The following is a 16,432-nucleotide window of genomic DNA, read 5'->3' as shown; positions in this document are numbered from 1 at the left end:
CCATCTTGCACATATGCACCCACCCATCGAAGGAAGCACATACTAAACGAGTTGATGCCCCAGATGATGCCCTGTGTGCAGATCTTGGGCTCGTAGAGAACGATGAGCTAGCGTCGCGGGCCTGAGTAGCGGGAAGAAGATGCTGTTGCTCGGTCGGCTGCCCTCGACAACCTTACTCTTCATAAGCGCCTCGTTCGCTCCCGAGCCTACCTCCTAAGACAGTCAGTGTTCGTCAGCACCGCCGAAAAAACACATGCAAATCCTCAGAAAGTAGACAGAGGGCGAGGCGTACCCGGCAGACCTGCTCCTCGGTCTTGCCGAACACCAGCGCCTTGGACTGCACGAAGTAGTTACTGAGCAGGATGCGGCGGTGCAGGGAGCCACGGAGCGGATTGTGCGACATCCCAGGGGCTAGGAAGTCTGCCGGGACAATATTTGTACCCTGGTGCAGCAGCTGGTAGAATGAGTGCTGCCCATTCGTGCTGGCCACGCTCCAAATAACCAGCTGCAGCACACGTAGCACAATCAGTCTTGACAGGGGATAGTGTGTAAAGAGAACAGAGACGCACGATGGTCTGATAGTCAACACGCTTGCTGCCCTTGGTGATGACCTTACCGCTAGACTTCATGTCGCAAGAATGTAAGTAGTCTGCACATTTGTGCGTGTGCTGGTCGTACGGAGCCGCGCGTACGTCTGTGCGCCTGCAAGCACACACACGGTTCAACCACAAGAAAAGTAAGGGAATGCCGGAGCGCGCGCGCTGTAAAAGTACAAATTGTTGTACCAGAGCCCAATGACAGCGAGGAGCACGGGCAGGTTCTTCTCGAGTGGTGCGGTGAGGAAGTGAGCGTCTATGTCGTGCGCGCCGCAAAGGCGAGCCTCATAGTGTTCATACCCGATCACAAGCGTGATCGAGAGGCCGATCGCGCTCCAGAAGCTATAGCAGCCGCCAACCCAGTCCCAGAAGCCGAACATGTTCTCCTTTGCAATATCGAACACATTGACCACCTTCTCCTTCGTTCTGAGAGGGCAACAAAGTGCTTTGCGACGTGGGGGAGGCGCTAAGGCCATCGACAGCGTCTAGGAATTAGGCGCGTATGGTCTCCTGGGTGTCTTCGCTAGTGTTGAGGTGTTCACCGATGAACACCTTGCCGTGGACCTGCTCGACACTGGCTTTGCGAATGAGGTTGAAGAGAGTTACGAAAATAGGCTGGGTGATTCGGCTCTTGGAGTAATCGAGAAGGAAATTGTTGGTAGGGTCGGAGGCAGCGGTGTATTCCTTGGAGAAGCGGGAGAAGTGGGAGAGATCAGCTGCGAAGAGGTCGTTCAGGATGAGCTGATCCTTCTCTGTGTCATACAGCTGCTAGAGATTCTTCTCTTCCAGGCAGGGTAGTCCGAAGGTTATCAGTCAACACCGTGCGCGAGATCGGGGAGGATCGCACCAGACGTGAGCTTTGCAGACATGGTGGTAGGGTGAGGGGTGCAGATGGAGTGAACTGACGAGAATAGAATATAAAAAGTGGTGGCACAGGGTGACAGAGATGTGGGAAGTCGTCGTGTCCGTGTGGCGCATGCCATGTACATTGCGAGTGTTGCCCGCGTCGCCCAATAATACCCGCATGTTGTCTGCATCCTGCTCCGCTCGTGTGTGTCGCGTGAATTGATCGCGCGTCGCTCGCGTGTGGCTGATGGTCATCTATCGCCTGCTGTTGCGCAGGTCTATCGTCGAGTCGAGGTCGTCGGAGGCGGTGGCTGCGAACCTGGTGTCGTCGTCGGGAGTGGGGATAGAGACGGAAGCGTTGAGGCGGCGGCGTGGTCGGGACAGGGCCGCGTCGAGGCGGTAGGGTCGAGGCGGCGTCGTCGAGTCGGTGTCGTCGAGCTGGTGTCGTCGAGTCGGCGTCGCCGAGTCGATGTCGTCGAGTCGGTGTCGTCGAGTCGGTGTCGTCGAGTCGGTGTCGTCGAGTCGGTGTCGTCCGAGGCGGCAACTGCGAGCCTGATGTCGCCGTCAGCACCGGCCGGTGTGCGAGGATGCGGATGCGGATGCGGCAGCGGCTGCCTGGTCGAGGAGGGCGGCGCGGAGGAGGACGCTGCTCGTGGCGGATATGGGCTTGGACTGGTCCTGCACGGTGCAGTCTCGGCCGCCGGCGCTGGGCATGATGCGTCACAACTCAGGAGCGGCGTCAGCTGGAGGAAGCGGTGGTAGTGGTGGTGTGGGTGGTGGTGGCGGCGACAGCGGAGGAGGAGGCGGAGGTAGAGGTGTTGACGAAGGTGGAGGAGGCGGAAGACGTGCCGGGGTGGTGGACGGCGGTGGTGTCGAGCTGGAGCGAGCAGGCGAGCGCGGCGTTGAGCGGGAGATGCGGGTCAGTCGAGCGTGGGTCCGGGCAACCCATGCGATGCGCGAGACGATGTGGACGATGCGCGCGAGCCGGCCGGTGGGCCAGTGGGCATGAGATCGTGCGAGGAGAGCGGGGAGGGCGGTACAGCGAGCGATCGGGTCAAGAGGGCCGGGCGGGAGAGCGAGTTGGACGGGAGAGCAGGTCGGACGGGAGAGCGGGTCGGACGTGGGAGAGGTTGAGCGGACGAGAGGAGGGGGCGGGTAGAGTCGAAGGATAGGCCGTTGAGGGCAACATGGAGAGGACGTCGAGGGCGAGAGGTGTGCGTGTACGGGGGAGGAACTGGGGCGAGTGACGACGTACCTATGGTTATGTCCTCGTCGTCCGTTTCCTCCCTCTTCTGTGCTCCTTCTCGTCCTCCTCCTCGTTGTCGTGCTTTTCCGCCTCGTCAAGCAGCGTTGGTTTGTGGGTGTTGGTGGAATGGGACGCCGCTGCCGTGGAGACCGTGGATCGTGTCGAATGAGACAGCGGTGGGAGCGGGCAACTGGTCGAAGGGACGCGTGTGCAAGGGGCCGAGGGAACGAGCAGCTGAGGCAGATGAGCGGTCGTGGCATCGAACGAGCCAAGCGGGAGCGCACGAGGGAGCCGAGAGAGAGAGGGATATACTGGACGAGAGCGGGAGGGACGGATATGCAGGTCGACGCAAAGAAAGACGACGTACCCCATTTGTGCCCTCTCTGTTCCCCCTTGTCTTTCCGCCACCACCGCCGTTCCTCAGCGTTGTCGTCCTCAGCGTCGCTGTCGTCGTCATCGTCATCTTGGTCGCCTTCGTTGTCGTCGTCGTTGACGCTCGGACATTTGCGATGATTGGCGTGCCATCGGGTGGCGTGGGCGTAGGGGCGTTGGTGGAGCGGGACGCCATCGCCGTGGAAACCGTGCAGCATGCCAAACAAGACAGTGACGGGCGCAGGCGTGGGGTCAAAGGGATTCGTGTGCACGAGGCCGAGGGAACGAGTGAGGGGTTGAGGCGGACGAGCGGGAGCTGGAGAGTCACGAAGTTAATTAAGTGGTCGCGTGCGCGCGAGGCGAAGTTGAGTCCTTCGCACCCGTCTCTAACTCAAGTCTGTCCGCGCGCAAACCTCAACCTTCGTCCCCTCGCCCTCGCCTCGACACCATGCACACCCACCACCCACTTCCTTCGCCTTCGTCCTCCCATCCTCCCGGCCCGATGCACACGCGTCCACTCGGTCACAACAACTCCTTCGACTGCTCCCTCACGCGCCCCTGCCGCCGCCACACCCATGCTTTGCCCTTGCGCACAGCGTGTCGCAATCGTCACGCTACCCGTGCTTCAGCGCGTTGACGGCGAGGGTGAGGAGAGTTGTCAATGAGAAGAGAAGGTGCGAAGAGGAATGCCATGAAAAAGGTCCGTATCACTTACTTTCGCTAGCCCTCCCCCAGCCCTAGTCCTGCCCCTCCCTGCCCGGCCCTGCCTGTCCCGCGCACCTGCGCACACCCGGAAGCGGCTCCTCACGCCGCGTCTCTTCCCCTGCTCTCTCCTAGGAAGCGAGGGCACGACCACGCTCCCCGGTACCCCACCGCCCGACGCCCTCTTCTCCAAACACGCCCACCGCCGCGCATGCATCGCACGAGCGCACCCTGTCTTCCGCCTCCGGCTACGCGCACCACCATGTGGCCGGCACTGCCAAGAGCACCACCTCGCCCACGAAGCAGCGCTACGTCGCGGACGCGCACGGCCTCGAGATCGTCAAGAAGATCCAGCAGGACGAGGTCGAGCTGCGCGATCGCACCATCGTCCTGTGCGACATCAAAGCCAACGTCCGTCCAGCTCGCTTTGCGAAGCTGAGGGCCATCAAGGACGCGAAGAAGCTAGGCAAAGCCCCCACCGCGATCCCCGCTGTCTCAGGTTTAAAACGCCTCCGCGGCCGACATCGTGGCGGCGCAGGGGAAAGAGGCGGCGGTGAGCGGGGGCGTAGGCGTGGACGAGGACAGAGACGGGGTCGGGAAGGGAAAGGTTAGTCCCTCGAGGATCTGTAGATAGTAGAAGTAGAGGAAAAGAGAAGGAAATCAGTACATGCCCTCGGCGATGCAGAGGCCCATCGTCCGTTTGCAAAGCCGAGTGTGAGAAATAAAGGATACAATAAGATATAATAAGAACATACTCACAGTGCGGGCATCTGTAAGGTTAATGCTTATAGGTTGTCTCGTTCATGTAGAGTCGAGTTTGTGCAGGTTTTGTGCTTGTTGGCATAGCGGAATCCTGATACGCGGCTGACATGACGAGCCTATCTAGCCACAGACAGGCTCGTCATGTCAGCCGCGTATCGGGACTCATCCCTGTCAATACGCAGCTGACATGACGAGCCTCTCTAGCCGCAGCGAGGCTCGTCATGTCAGCCGCGTATCAAGACTCAGCCAAGCTGATACGCGCCTGACATGACGAGCCTCTCCAGCCGCAGAAAGGCTCGTCATGTCAGGCGCATATCGGGACTCAGCCCTGTCAATACGCGGCTGACATGACAAGCCTCTCCAGCCGCGGACAAGCTCGTCATGTCAGCCATGTATTAGCATGGATGCCTTCTTCACCTCTTAATGGCCTCTTTAGCCCTGCCATACCCCTGTCCTACCCTGAACCTTCTAGCTTTTCAGGTTAGAATACCACCATAATTCTCGCCATGCGACCCAACCTCCCTGAGGTAAACACATGCCCCTTGAGGGCCAATGCAGAGCATAGAGTTGGATCATGCTTACATACATTCACACTACCGCAGAGTACATACAGCTACACGTCTAGACATGCGGCGCGCCGCCACTAGACGTTAATACATGACTTCACACACACACACACACACTTGAAGGCAGGAACGAGTGAGGGAATGAGGCGAACGAACTGGCGAGCACTGGGATGGTGTCGCGGAGACGAGCATGGGCTCTGGATGCGCGGGCGCGGATTTATATCGCAGATGAGGGCGCGTACCCGGACCTAGAGGGACACAGACACGGCCATGGCAACAAGGGAACGCTCGTGCATGCACGACGCACCGGGTGGCTGCATGTGTAGCGTCGACAGTGTGAGTTGCAGGGGCCAAGCGTAGAGAAGGGTAGCGAGTAAGTGTAGCGTGGCGTCGAGGGAGGGAACGTCGATATCGAAGGGGTTGTGATCGGGTCCAGCAGGCGAGCAGGCGGGGAGCGGAAAAACGGGCAAGCAGGCATAACAGTGAGCGGGTGAGCAGGTGAGCGGACATTGGGGAGAGTGGGCAGAGCGGGCATAGTGGAGGGCAAGTCGAGCCTTTTCTACCCGGCCGACCCACACATACAGGCCATCGAAGTGTCACGCCTTGTTATTGATGATGTGCGACCACACGACCACACCTGGTACCGAACCGAGGCAGCAATGCCCTCTGCGAGCAATCTGAATGCTCTTCCGAGCCTGCGCGGACGATGTTGACTCAATCACAGCGAGGGACTTGAGCTACCACGACCCAAACCACCTGCCGTTCGCATAGTCAGGGCCTCGGCGGAGGCCCATCGTCCGCTCGCGACGGTGCCACCGCGTGAGAGGGCGAAACTCCCCTGACAGACGACACAGCCAGGAAGAGATTGAGCTGGAAACTACGACGTACCGGCTTGCTCAACAAGTTCGCATCCATTGTGCATGTCCTCGTTGTCCGTTTCAACCCTCTTCCCACCTCGTATCCTCCTTGCAGCCATTCCTTGTCCTCGACGAGGCGCCGGGTCCGATCTGCGGGCAGTCGACAGTTGGGGGTTCGAGAGACTGAACGTCGAGGCGTTTGAGAGGAAGAGTAGGCGGCTGTGAGTGGTGTCGAGGAGACGAGCGTGGGGGCGGATATCAGTCCCAGCCGAAAGCGCACGCGTGGACCTGAGGGGACAATCCCGGATCCCGGATCACCAGTTGACCGAGCCGAGCACACGAGTGCCCATGGCCTCGAGCAGGCAGTCCGGCCGTGTTGAGTGGCATCCGGGCAATGCAGACGATGTGCGGAGGGGACGTGGAGGACACGAGCAAGTGGGCATGGCGCCGAGTGGGTCGAGCACGAGAGCGAGCGAGCGGGTTGAGAGCGTCGGGCAAGCAGGTCGAGAGGGTCGAGCAGGAGTGAATGAGAGGAGGACCGGACGAGTGTACAGCGGGAGTAAGAGATGACGACGTACCTGCATCCCTCATGGATAGCCTCGTCATCCGTGCCCACTCCCTTCTCACCTCGTCTCTCCGCCGCACGACTTCCTCGTCCTCTGCCGCCAGCTGGGTCTCATCCTCCTCGTCGACACTCGAACGGCTGCCATCCTTTACGTGTCGTCACGCAGCGTGCGCTCCGGGGGTGCAGACGGCAGTGAACATGGGCGTAGGTGTGGATGAGGACAGAGATCGCGGTCAGCGGAGGGGCAGTGCGTGGCGGCGGTGCATGAAGTCGAAGGAGGGGACGTCGGCCTTGAGACAGTGAAGCGGCGCGGTCCAAGGTGCGTAGGGTTCAAGGCTGTTGAGAGGAGAGAGGACACATGTGCATGAGTTCGAGGGGATGCGTGCGTGCGGCGGAAATGTTAAGGGAGGGGCAAGAAGAAACACGAGAGGAGGGACATACCCTCGTAACAATCAGCCCTCCCTTTCCCGTCTTGTCTCTCCGCCGCCAGCTTGCCCTTGCCCTCCTTGTTGACACGTTCGAACGCATGTAGCGCGTCTGAGCAGAGCGCAGGGTGCATCTTTAGTCGTCGCGCTCGGGTTCACCTAGCGACGGTAGCGGCGAGTCGGTGGAGGAGGGGTCGTGCGAGGGTGAGAAGCCGCTCTCCTGCATGGACGCCGAGTCGGGGTGCAGGGGCAGGATGAACTTGCTGAGCGCGTGCGCAAAGGCAAGGCATGTCGCCGCTCAAGAACGCGCGCGCGGAAGGCCTCGGCGACGCGGGCAAGGAGTGCAGGGTAGACGATGGGGGCGCGTCAGCCGCCGCGTCTCCTCCTTGCCGTTCTTCTGCGTCGCGCGGAGTTTCTCCGTCCTGTACCGCTCATACAGCAGCCAAGGGTGAAGGGGGGCGTGACGCTGGGGGAAGGCAAGGCCGGCCGGTGCGCGAGGATGCGGATGCGGATGCGGCAGCGGAGGCCTGGTCGAGGAGGGCGCCGCGTATGTGAGCGGTGCTCGCCGCGGACATCGACTTGGAGCGGTCCTGCGAGGTGCGGTCGCGGTCGCGGCGGTTGGCGCTGGGCATGGTGCGCAAGGACTCGGAGGAGCGGCGTGAGGAGGTGGAGGAGGCGGAGGCGGCGGTGGTGGTGGTGGTGACGGTGGACGAGGCGTCGGAGGCAGAGGTGTTGACGAAGGTGGAGGAGGCGGAGGACGTGCCGGGATGGTGGGTGGTGTCGAGCTGTAGCGAGTAGGCGAGCGCGACGTCGAGTGGAAGATGCGGGTGAGACGAGCGGGGGTCCGGGCAACGCATGCGATGCGCGAGGCGATGTGGACGATGCGGGCGAGCCGGCCGGTGGGCCAGTGGGCATGAGATCATGCGAGGAGAGCGGGGAGGGCAGTACAGCGAGCGATGGGGTCGAGAGGGCCGGACGGGAGAGCGGGTCGGACGGGAGAGCGGGTCGGACGGGAGAGCGGGTCGGACGGGAGAGCGGGTCGGACGGGAGAGCGGGTCGGAGGTGGGTGAGGTTGAGCAGACGAGAGGAGGGGGCGGGTAGAGTCGAGGGATAGGCCGTTGAGGGCGACGTGGAGAGGAGGTCGAGGGCGAGAGGTGTGCGTGTACGGGGGAGGAACTGGGGCGAGTGACGGCGTACCTATTGTTACGTCCTCGTCGTCCGTTTCCTACCTCTTCTGTGCTCCTTCTCGTCCTCCTCCTCGTTGTCATGGGTTTCCGCGTCGTCGAGCAGCGTTGGTTCGTGGGTGTTGGTGGAGCGGGACGCCACCGCTGTGAAAACCGTGGAACGCACCGAACGAGACAGTGATTGGTGCAGGCGTGGGGTCGAAGGGATGCGTGTGCACGACGCCGAGGGAACAAGTGAGGGGTTGAGGCGGACGAGCGGGAGCTGGAGAGTCACGAGCGTAATTAAGTGGTCGCGTGCGCGCGACGCGAAGTTGAGTCCTTCGCACCCGTCTCCAACTCAACTCTGTCCGTGCGCAAACCTCAACCTTCGTCCCCTCGCCCTCGCCTCGACACCATGCACACCCACCACCCACTTCCTTCGCCTTCGTCCTCTCATCCTCTCGGCCCCATGCACACGCGTCCACTCGGCCACAACAACCCCTTCGACTGCTCCCTCACGCGCCCCTGCCGCCGCCGCACCCGTGCTTTGCCCTTGCGCACAGCGTGTCGCAATCGTCACGCTGCCCGTGCTTCAGCGCGTCGACGGCGAGGGTGAGGAGCGTTGTTAATGAGAAGAGGAGGTGCGAAGAGGAATGCCATTAAAAAGGTCCGTATCACTTACTTTCGCTCGCCCTCCCCCGGCCCTAGTCCTGCCCCTCCCTGCCCGGCCCTGCCTGTCCCGTGCACCTGCGCACACCCGGAAGCGGCTCCTCGCGCCGCGTCTCTTCCCCTGCTCTTTCCTAGGAGGCGAGGGAACGACCACGCTCCCCGGTACCCTACCGCCCGACGCCTTGTTCTCCAAATACGCTCACTCGATGCTGCGCACCGCCGCGCACGCATCGCACGAGCGCACCCTGTCCTCCGCCTCCGGCTACGCGCACCACCATATGGCCGGCGCTGCCAAGAGCACCACCTCGCCCACGAAGCAGCGCTACGTTGCGGACGCGCACGGCCTCGAGATCGTCAAGAAGATCCGGCAGGGCGAGGTCGAGCTGCGCGATCGCACCATCGTCCTGTGCGACATCAAAGCCAACATCCGTCCAGCTCGCTTTGCGAAGCTGAGGGCCATCAAGGACGCGAAGAAGCCAGGCAAAGCCCCCACCGCGATCCCCGCTGTCTCAGGTTTAAAACGCCTCCGCGGCCGACATCGTGGCGGCGCAGGGGAAAGAGGCGGCGGTGAGCGGGGGCGTAGGCGTGGACGAGGACAGAGACGGGGTCGGGAAGGGAAAGGTTAGTCCCTCGAGGATCTGTAGATAGTAGAAGTAGAGGAAAAGAGAAGGAAACATCATGTATCAATACATGCCCTCGGCGATGCAGAGGCCCATCGTCCGTTTGCAAAGCCGAGTGCGAGAAATAAAGGGTACAATAAGATATAATAAAAACATACTCACAGCGCGGGCATCTATAAGGTTACTGCTCGTAGGCTGTCTCATTCATGTAGAGTCGAGTTTGTGCAGGTTTTGTGCTTGTTGGCACAGCGGAATCCTGATACGCGCCTGACATGACGAGCCTCTCCAGCCGCAGTGAGGCTCGTCATGTCAGCCGCGTATCAAGACTCAGCCAAGCTGATACGCGCCTGACATGACGAGCCTCTCCAGCTGCAGCGAGGCTCGTCATGTCAGCCGCATATCGGGACTCATCCCTGTCAATACGCGGCTGACATGACGAGCCTCTCCAGCTGCGGACAGGCTCGTCATGTCAGCCATGTATTGGCATGGGTGGCTTCTTCACCTCTTAATGGCCTCTTTAGCCCTGCCATACCCCTGTCCTACCCTGAACCTTCTAGCTTTTCAGGTTAGAATTGGCATGGGTGGCTTCTTCACCTCTTAATGGCCTCTTCAGCCCTGCCATACCCCTGTCCTACCCTGAACCTTCTAGCTTTTTAGGTTAGAATTGAGGGGGCGCAGGTCGAAGGAGGGGCGGGCAGAAAGTTGAGACCGGGATACACGCGTGTGCGGAGAGGAACTGGCGTAAGGAGGGACGACGACGCACCTTCATGACGTCTGTCCTGCTCAGCAAAGGGGCATCCATCACGACATTCTCGCCGTCAATGATCATATGAGCTCCCGGTCCCCCTCCTCCTCCACCGCCGCCGCCCTTCCTCAACTTCCTCAGCCACGAGCGCGGGACGGCCGAGGAATGGGGGATCGGGCGTGCACGGGGTCGAACGGTCGCATCGTCCACAGGACGAGGTGAGGTGAGGGTGTGGGGATGCGGGGTCAGGTGCGCGTGCAGTGTCGGCGATGATACAGGATGAAGAGTGGATGGAGGGGTTGACGAGAAGTCGGACGTACGTGCGTGAGCTGGAGGAGTCGCGCGTAAGCGAATGTGGGTCACAGGCAAGGGCGAGTGCGTGAGCTCAAGGATTCCAGTGAGTCGAAGGCACTCGGCGGCGGGCAAGGGGCAGTAGGAAAAGATGAGCTCCGCGTCGCCGCCGTGAGGGCCGAGAGGCGTGAGGCAGCGGTCGAGGTCGAGGCTGAGGTCGAGCGCAAGCTTGCGCTCGTCGTCGTCGTCGTGGTAGTCGATGAGGTTGCCGATGAGCGGCATGCGTGGGAGGTGGATGCTTGGCATGCAGAGCGGGGAGGATCGGCACGCTGGGCACGCGCTGGCGCTTGCACTTCTGGTCTGCAAACTGGTGGCGCATGAGCAGCGGCGCGCTGGGGAGCGGCACCGAGCCCTCATCGTCGTCGGCATCCGTGTCGACGTATGACTTCTCCTCAGCCTCCTGGCGGCGGGGCTCGAACGGCTGGCTGAGGCTGCGCGCGCGTTTGTGCGTCTGTGTGAGTGTGAGCATGGACGGGAGAGCACGAGAAGAATTGCTGGGGTGCGGGTGGCTTTTCCTCTTTTTGGGGCTCGAGCGCGGTGTTCATCCCCCAGCGCAGGATGAAGTGCTCGAAGCACCTCTTCGCGAACCTGGGCTGGGCCACCTGCCGCACGAGCGCTTCCTGCGGGTCATGATGTCGTCGATCGCCTCCTTCGTGTTCTCCTGCGCGCCGTCCTGGCTCAGCGTTAGGAGTCATCATGTACAAACAAGCAGAAGGGCACCGACCTTGTGCATGTGGTCGAAGAACTCCTAACATGACGAGTTGATGGGCGTGTGCCAGTTCAATCCTTGCAGCGTGAGTTCGAGGATCGCCTTGACCACGTCCTGCTTAAGGAAGTGTACCAGGATGTTCTTGTTGTTCCAACGGAGGTGCAATTGGAAGTAGCGCAACGCAGCTACAGTAGGCGCCCGAACGTGAGTCAACATCAGTCGAAGGGGCTCAGGGAAGTGCAGACGCCCCGAGGCACAAATGCTTATCCCTGCTGCAGAGCAACCTGGCGACGTGCGTAGAGATGTTCAAGGTGAGCATGAAGAAGTGGCTTCGGAGCGTGTGCTGCAGCGCGAAGATGGAGGGCTGGTCACACAGGGACAGGAACAAGTTCGTCTTGTCCCGCGTCAGGCGCAGTGTCGACTCCGCGCACCAGCCGAGTAAGCGTCGCGTAGACATGGAAGGGAAGATTGGGGTTGGCAACGGCGACAGAGGGGCTCACCTGCGAACAGCTTGCGATCTGGGACGCCGAAGACGGGCTTGAGCAGCGAGTAACGCAGAGCTTGTAGAAACAATCGAGGAAGCATTGCGTCTTGGGGTCGTCCGCTAGGTGCAAGAACATGTGCATCAGAATCTGCTGCCCGTAGAAAAACAAACGTGATAACCAGCCCGGGCACTGCGCATATAGGCAGCCTTCGCCAAGTAGAGTGGGGAAAGGGAGCGACGCACCATGGGATTCGCGCCATCCGGCAGCGGCATCGCAGCGGCATCTCAAGCACCATCCACAGTGCGCCCCCGACGAGCGTCTGCACCGCCAACTCACGGCTGTTCATCAGCATCGAGCACAACAGTACCAGCAGAGTCTGCTCCCTCTCTTTTCTTCTCTCCGCCGCCCGCGCCCGCACGCACCCCATTGCTCGGGCCCGCACCCACGCCCTTGAGGCCCTCGAACTGCTACAGCACGCGCTCTCGCACGCTGTCCACATCGTGGTCCAGCAGCGTCGTGAGCACCTCCCCGCCAACCGTGATCATCCGCCGCCCGTCCGGCTCGCCCGTCGCGTGCACGACGCCGCAGTCGACGAGCAGCTTGAAGAGCGCCATGCGCTTCGGCAGGTGCATGTTCTTACCCATGCTAGCTGCTGCTGCTGTAGGGACACCGCGCGCCAGCGCTGCGCGGTAAGGCGGGATGCAGCCCGAGCGACGGCGTGCGCGCGTCGACGTTCATCGAGCCCTTCTCCTTGACGCCCGACAGAGTCCCCAGCCGGTCGTTGTGGTCCTCCGCGCGCATGCTCCCGTCCGCGTTGACAAAGAGGTCGACGATCTCGTTAAGGAAGCGCACGCTGCTCTGAAAGTGGTTGATGATGTCAATGTGGTTGAAAATGATGCACGTGTTGAGCATGTTGGACGTTGAGTTGTCGAGGATGCGCGCGAGGACGGACTCCTCGAGGAACTGTACCCGGTACGTGTGATGCACCTTCTGCACACTCGCGTTGTGCAGCGTGATTGGCTCGTGGGAGCTGGCAGACTTGCGAAGAAGTTGTGGTAGTTCACCTTGTGCGTCGGGAACTCGGAGTCATCTGTTGCGAGATGTCAGGAATCTCCGAGGATGATGTGATTGGATGGTGGGGACTCACACATTCGAGCATGCCTACAACACCAATAAAGTACTCGTTGTCTGGTATGTGACGGCGAGCGGGGTGAGCGGGTGAGCAGGGAGAGCGGGTGAGCAGGGAGAGCAGGCAAGCAGGGAGAGCGAGCAAGCCGGTTAAGCGGGTTGGGCAGGAGAACAGGCGAGCGGGTCGCGAGGGGCGCGCCGGCGGGCACGCTTGATGGTGGTGACGAACACGCGGGTGTTGATGGGGTGGACGGTGGCGTTGCACCACACGTAGAAGGCGAAGAGGATGTGTACCTAAGCGGACGGGAGGCCGTAGGCAGGGGCAGGCGAGGGAGGACGCGGCGTTGATCCTGGCTGAGGTTTAGGTGAGGTGGACAAGGGCACAACAATGCTTCTGGTGATAATGGATGGGGACGGTTGTCTGCACGCAATTGCATGCACCCATGCACCCAAAGATGCACGCACCGAACAAGTTGATGGCCAGGATGATACCCTGAGTGATGGTCTTGTGTACTGAAGCGCGATGGATGAGCCAAGCTTCGCGGGCGTCAGCAGCAGGGAGAAGAGGATGTTGCTCGACCAGTTGCGAACAAAAGCCTTGCTATTCACGAGCGCCTCGTTCGCGCCTAGTCCTACCTCCTACGACACTAACCGTGCGTCAGCGCCACCGAAACAACACACAAACACTATCCAAGAGGGGATGGAAGAGGGAACAGAGAGGGAGGCGCACCTGGCAGGCCTGCTCCTCAGTCTTGCCGAATACGAGCGCTTCAGGCGGCGCGAAGTAGTTACTGAACAAGATGCAGTAGTGAAGCGAGCCACGGAGCGTGTTGTGCGATGTTGCAAGAATGAGGAAGTCCGTCAGATTGAGCTTTGTACCCTGGTACAGCAGCGGGCAGAATGAGCGCTGCCCGTTCGTGCCCTCCGCACCCCAGACAATCGGCTGCGGCATGCACAGCGCATTCGCGTATGAGATTAGCACGTGCATCTGGGCACCTGCAGGCACAGAGAGCCGGAGGGGACTAGTGATAGAAGACAGAGTAATCAGGAGTCAGTGGAATTGGAGGAAAGAAGAAGGGAGGCTGAGTGTCTGGGGAAGGGACGTGCATGCGTAGAGTGGAGGGCAGAGATGTCGAGAGAGGGGCAGCAAGGAGGAGAACAAGAGGTACGCACCTTTGTACTATTCTGCGTGCTCATCGAGTGCACGTTTGTCGTGGACGTCCCCATCGTCTATGCTCGTCTCCTTTCCTAACCTGTCTCTCCGCTGCGGCTGCTGCCATTCCTCTTCCTCCATTATCAGCCAGTTATATAAAGTCCAGGGTGGGACGGTCGATGAATGAGTGGTCGAAGGAGTGAAGAGCGAGGGTCCAGGAGGTCGGGAGGTCGAAGGGAAGAGGGATCGAACATGTTCGAGGTCGAGCGGGTGCGATGTATAGCGTGTGCGGTTCGATGAGCCGAGAAGGGGAGGGGTTATGCGAATGTGAGGACGAGGGGTCCAGCATGCAAGCTAATTCAGAAAAATACAGTAGACAGAACGTTAAGGCAGTGGATAACAGGGCAAGCATGCAATCTTTCTCAGGGCCTCAGCGGAGGCCCACTGTCTGCTCGCAAAGTCGAGTGCGTGTAAGAAGGGGTATTTTATAAGTAATACAAAGACATACTCACTTGAAGAGTAGGTGTCCTCTCAAATTGGTAGTTATAGGTTATCTTGCTCGCGCGGAGGGGCGTTTGGACACAGTGCTAGGTCGTGGTTGGATGGAGAGCAGGCTGACCACGATCGGATCGACGCAGATCGACGCGCTTGTCAAGAATTTCGCCCACACAACGTGTAGGTGAACGGTGCCATGGTGTAAATACTTGATCTCATTGACAGAAAATGACGATTTGGGGGACTGGTGTCTGTATACAGGAAGAGAAGAAGACAAAGAAGACATGATTTATTTACATAGGCAGGGTGTACCGAAAAGCAAAGAAGCCACGAGTGCGTGAATAAGTGTACAAAGAATAAAGAAATCGAGTGGCAGATAGTACAGGGGAGAAAGGTGGGTGTCGCCGGCGAAGGCGGCGGCCGCGTGCTGTCTGCGGCAGCCAGGCTCCCCACAAAGCTCAAATTAACCTTCGGCGAATTTGGGCTGTGGGGAGCCTGGCTGCCACAGACAGCACGCGGCCGTTTCTGTACCATGCACGACTCGCCCACTACGGAGCCCTAGATGTCCGGGGTCTTGGTATCGAAGGTCGAGGGTGAGCGGGAAGAGCAGGTAAGCGGGTGAGAGGGGATGGAAATGAGCAGATTTATTGTCAAGGGTTGGGATGTGGAATGGAGACTGAAAGGCAGAATGAGGGCGGGAGTTGCTTGTGCGAGGGGGAAAGACTGGCGTGAGAGGGGGAGGGATAGCGCGAGGGACGACGTACCTAAGTCATCGTCGTCCATACCCACCCACGTCTGTCCGCCGCCTCCATCCATCGTCCTTATCCAGCCTTTTTCTCTGCCACCTGGCGAATCTCGTCCTCTTTGTTCATGTTCGAACGGCCGCAATGATGGCGCGTCCTGCGCTAGCGCGCGCGCGAAGGCGTCGATGTAGCGGCCTTGCCGTTCAGCCCTCAACAATGGACACATTGAGGGCGCTGTATTGCGGGGATGTCGAGGCCTAGGGATGAACATGCGCGGGATCACAGATACCGGAGTTCAAGGGCTCGAGGTAACAAGCTTGCAAGGTGCCGAGCGTGCGTACGCTAATGGTTGAGGCGACGAGCACCAGTGGGTTGGTGAGATGAGGAGGAGGGCACCGGGTAGAAGCTGTGTGCGCATCCGAGGGAACGAGTGTGCGAGGCTGTAGGTGGCAGGATGCAGGCGAGAGTGAACACGAACGGATGGAATCGAGGGGGCGGTTGACATTTGATAAGAACGAGGGCACCGGGGGTGCTAGGCGGCGAGGGTGTGCAACGTCGAGAGTGGGAATGTTAACAGCAGAGGGGATGCACACAAAAGTGCTGGGCGTGAGCATGCATAGGGCTGAGTGTGCGCGGAGTCTTGGCAGCGACGCAGCGCAAGCAAAGTGCGAAATCGTGAATTGTGAAGGGGATGAGCGTGAGGTTTGCGCGGTCTGAGCGTACGACTGGGTACGGCATCAAGAGTGGGAATATCACCGTGGAGGGGGTCGAGGGGACGCATGTCGAAGGAGGGGCTCCAGGCCGTAATAGGAGAGCGGCGTGAGCGACTGGCTGTGGCGTCGAGTAGGGGATGCGGGCGTGTCAAGCGAGGATCCGGGAAACGCAGACAATGCGCGAGGGGGAGCGGACGATGCAAGAGAGCGGGCGAGCGGGCCAGTGGGTATGACATCGAGCAGGGAGAGCAAGGAGAGCGGGGAGAGCAGAAGGGCAGGGAATCGGTTTGAGAGGGTAGGACGGGAGAGAGGAGAAACTAGGGCGAGTGACGTACCTCTCGTAGATGTCCTCGTCACCTGTACCTTCCCTCTTCTGTGATCATCTCCACCAGTGCCAAACCTCATCCTCATCCTCATTGTCATAGATGCCTGTGTCATTGAGCAGTGCAGGTGTAGGCGTGTGGGCGTTGGTGGAGCAGGACCCCTCTGCGGTGGAGATGGTGGATAGCCCATGGGGAGAG

The 16,432-nt window shown here is 60.4% G+C and overlaps 11 protein-coding genes across 11 annotated transcripts; 2 read left to right on the top strand and 9 right to left on the bottom strand.

The window, feature by feature from the left end:
* Positions 1-42: 42 nt before the first annotated feature.
* On the bottom strand, positions 43-1,465 carry HETIRDRAFT_453814 (uncharacterized protein; the record flags this gene model as incomplete). Its single annotated transcript, XM_009551325.1, has 6 exons — positions 43-213; positions 293-505; positions 570-702; positions 774-1,062; positions 1,139-1,348; positions 1,417-1,465. The coding sequence occupies 6 exons, from the start codon at positions 1,463-1,465 to the stop codon at positions 43-45; spliced, it is 1,065 nt and encodes a 354-aa protein (XP_009549620.1).
* A 232-nt stretch (positions 1,466-1,697) lies between these two features.
* On the bottom strand, positions 1,698-2,156 carry HETIRDRAFT_453813 (uncharacterized protein; the record flags this gene model as incomplete). The annotated part of the gene is made up of 2 exons (XM_009551324.1): positions 1,698-1,986; positions 2,014-2,156. The coding sequence occupies 2 exons, from the start codon at positions 2,154-2,156 to the stop codon at positions 1,698-1,700; spliced, it is 432 nt and encodes a 143-aa protein (XP_009549619.1).
* Positions 2,157-3,751: 1,595 nt separating this feature from the next.
* HETIRDRAFT_453811 (uncharacterized protein) lies at positions 3,752-4,790 on the top strand (the record flags this gene model as incomplete). Its single annotated transcript, XM_009551323.1, has 3 exons — positions 3,752-3,760; positions 3,898-4,315; positions 4,729-4,790. The coding sequence occupies 3 exons, from the start codon at positions 3,752-3,754 to the stop codon at positions 4,788-4,790; spliced, it is 489 nt and encodes a 162-aa protein (XP_009549618.1).
* Positions 4,791-5,088: 298 nt separating this feature from the next.
* Positions 5,089-5,625, bottom strand: HETIRDRAFT_460186 (uncharacterized protein; the record flags this gene model as incomplete). Its single annotated transcript, XM_009551322.1, has 3 exons — positions 5,089-5,167; positions 5,208-5,338; positions 5,398-5,625. 3 exons carry the CDS (start codon positions 5,623-5,625, stop codon positions 5,146-5,148), a joined length of 381 nt encoding a protein of 126 aa, XP_009549617.1. The 3' UTR covers positions 5,089-5,145.
* A 1,743-nt stretch (positions 5,626-7,368) lies between these two features.
* On the bottom strand, positions 7,369-7,860 carry HETIRDRAFT_324439 (uncharacterized protein; the record flags this gene model as incomplete). Its single annotated transcript, XM_009551321.1, has 1 exon — positions 7,369-7,860. One exon carries the CDS (start codon positions 7,858-7,860, stop codon positions 7,369-7,371), a length of 492 nt encoding a protein of 163 aa, XP_009549616.1.
* An 868-nt stretch (positions 7,861-8,728) lies between these two features.
* On the top strand, positions 8,729-9,395 carry HETIRDRAFT_323184 (uncharacterized protein; the record flags this gene model as incomplete). The annotated part of the gene is made up of 2 exons (XM_009551320.1): positions 8,729-8,771; positions 8,809-9,395. The coding sequence occupies 2 exons, from the start codon at positions 8,729-8,731 to the stop codon at positions 9,393-9,395; spliced, it is 630 nt and encodes a 209-aa protein (XP_009549615.1).
* Positions 9,396-10,047: 652 nt separating this feature from the next.
* On the bottom strand, positions 10,048-11,180 carry HETIRDRAFT_453807 (uncharacterized protein; the record flags this gene model as incomplete). Its single annotated transcript, XM_009551319.1, has 3 exons — positions 10,048-10,723; positions 10,779-10,916; positions 10,969-11,180. 3 exons carry the CDS (start codon positions 11,178-11,180, stop codon positions 10,048-10,050), a joined length of 1,026 nt encoding a protein of 341 aa, XP_009549614.1.
* A 243-nt stretch (positions 11,181-11,423) lies between these two features.
* Positions 11,424-11,951, bottom strand: HETIRDRAFT_453806 (uncharacterized protein; the record flags this gene model as incomplete). Its single annotated transcript, XM_009551318.1, has 3 exons — positions 11,424-11,558; positions 11,626-11,868; positions 11,922-11,951. The coding sequence occupies 3 exons, from the start codon at positions 11,949-11,951 to the stop codon at positions 11,424-11,426; spliced, it is 408 nt and encodes a 135-aa protein (XP_009549613.1).
* Positions 11,952-12,011: 60 nt separating this feature from the next.
* On the bottom strand, positions 12,012-12,293 carry HETIRDRAFT_453805 (uncharacterized protein; the record flags this gene model as incomplete). Its single annotated transcript, XM_009551317.1, has 2 exons — positions 12,012-12,146; positions 12,204-12,293. 2 exons carry the CDS (start codon positions 12,291-12,293, stop codon positions 12,012-12,014), a joined length of 225 nt encoding a protein of 74 aa, XP_009549612.1.
* Positions 12,294-12,324: 31 nt separating this feature from the next.
* On the bottom strand, positions 12,325-14,101 carry HETIRDRAFT_453804 (uncharacterized protein; the record flags this gene model as incomplete). The annotated part of the gene is made up of 6 exons (XM_009551316.1): positions 12,325-12,669; positions 12,744-12,769; positions 12,827-13,161; positions 13,322-13,446; positions 13,538-13,829; positions 13,989-14,101. 6 exons carry the CDS (start codon positions 14,099-14,101, stop codon positions 12,325-12,327), a joined length of 1,236 nt encoding a protein of 411 aa, XP_009549611.1.
* Positions 14,102-15,013: 912 nt separating this feature from the next.
* On the bottom strand, positions 15,014-16,424 carry HETIRDRAFT_453803 (uncharacterized protein; the record flags this gene model as incomplete). The annotated part of the gene is made up of 4 exons (XM_009551315.1): positions 15,014-15,432; positions 15,488-15,604; positions 15,677-15,837; positions 15,955-16,424. The coding sequence occupies 4 exons, from the start codon at positions 16,422-16,424 to the stop codon at positions 15,014-15,016; spliced, it is 1,167 nt and encodes a 388-aa protein (XP_009549610.1).
* Between the last annotated feature and the right edge of the window lie 8 nt (positions 16,425-16,432).

This window comes from Heterobasidion irregulare, assembly GCF_000320585.1.
Source record: "Heterobasidion irregulare TC 32-1 unplaced genomic scaffold scaffold_08, whole genome shotgun sequence".
Classification (NCBI taxonomy): domain Eukaryota; kingdom Fungi; phylum Basidiomycota; class Agaricomycetes; order Russulales; family Bondarzewiaceae; genus Heterobasidion; species Heterobasidion irregulare.
The sequence above is the reverse complement of the archived record's forward strand: the minus strand, read 5'-3'. Positions and strand labels throughout refer to the sequence as shown.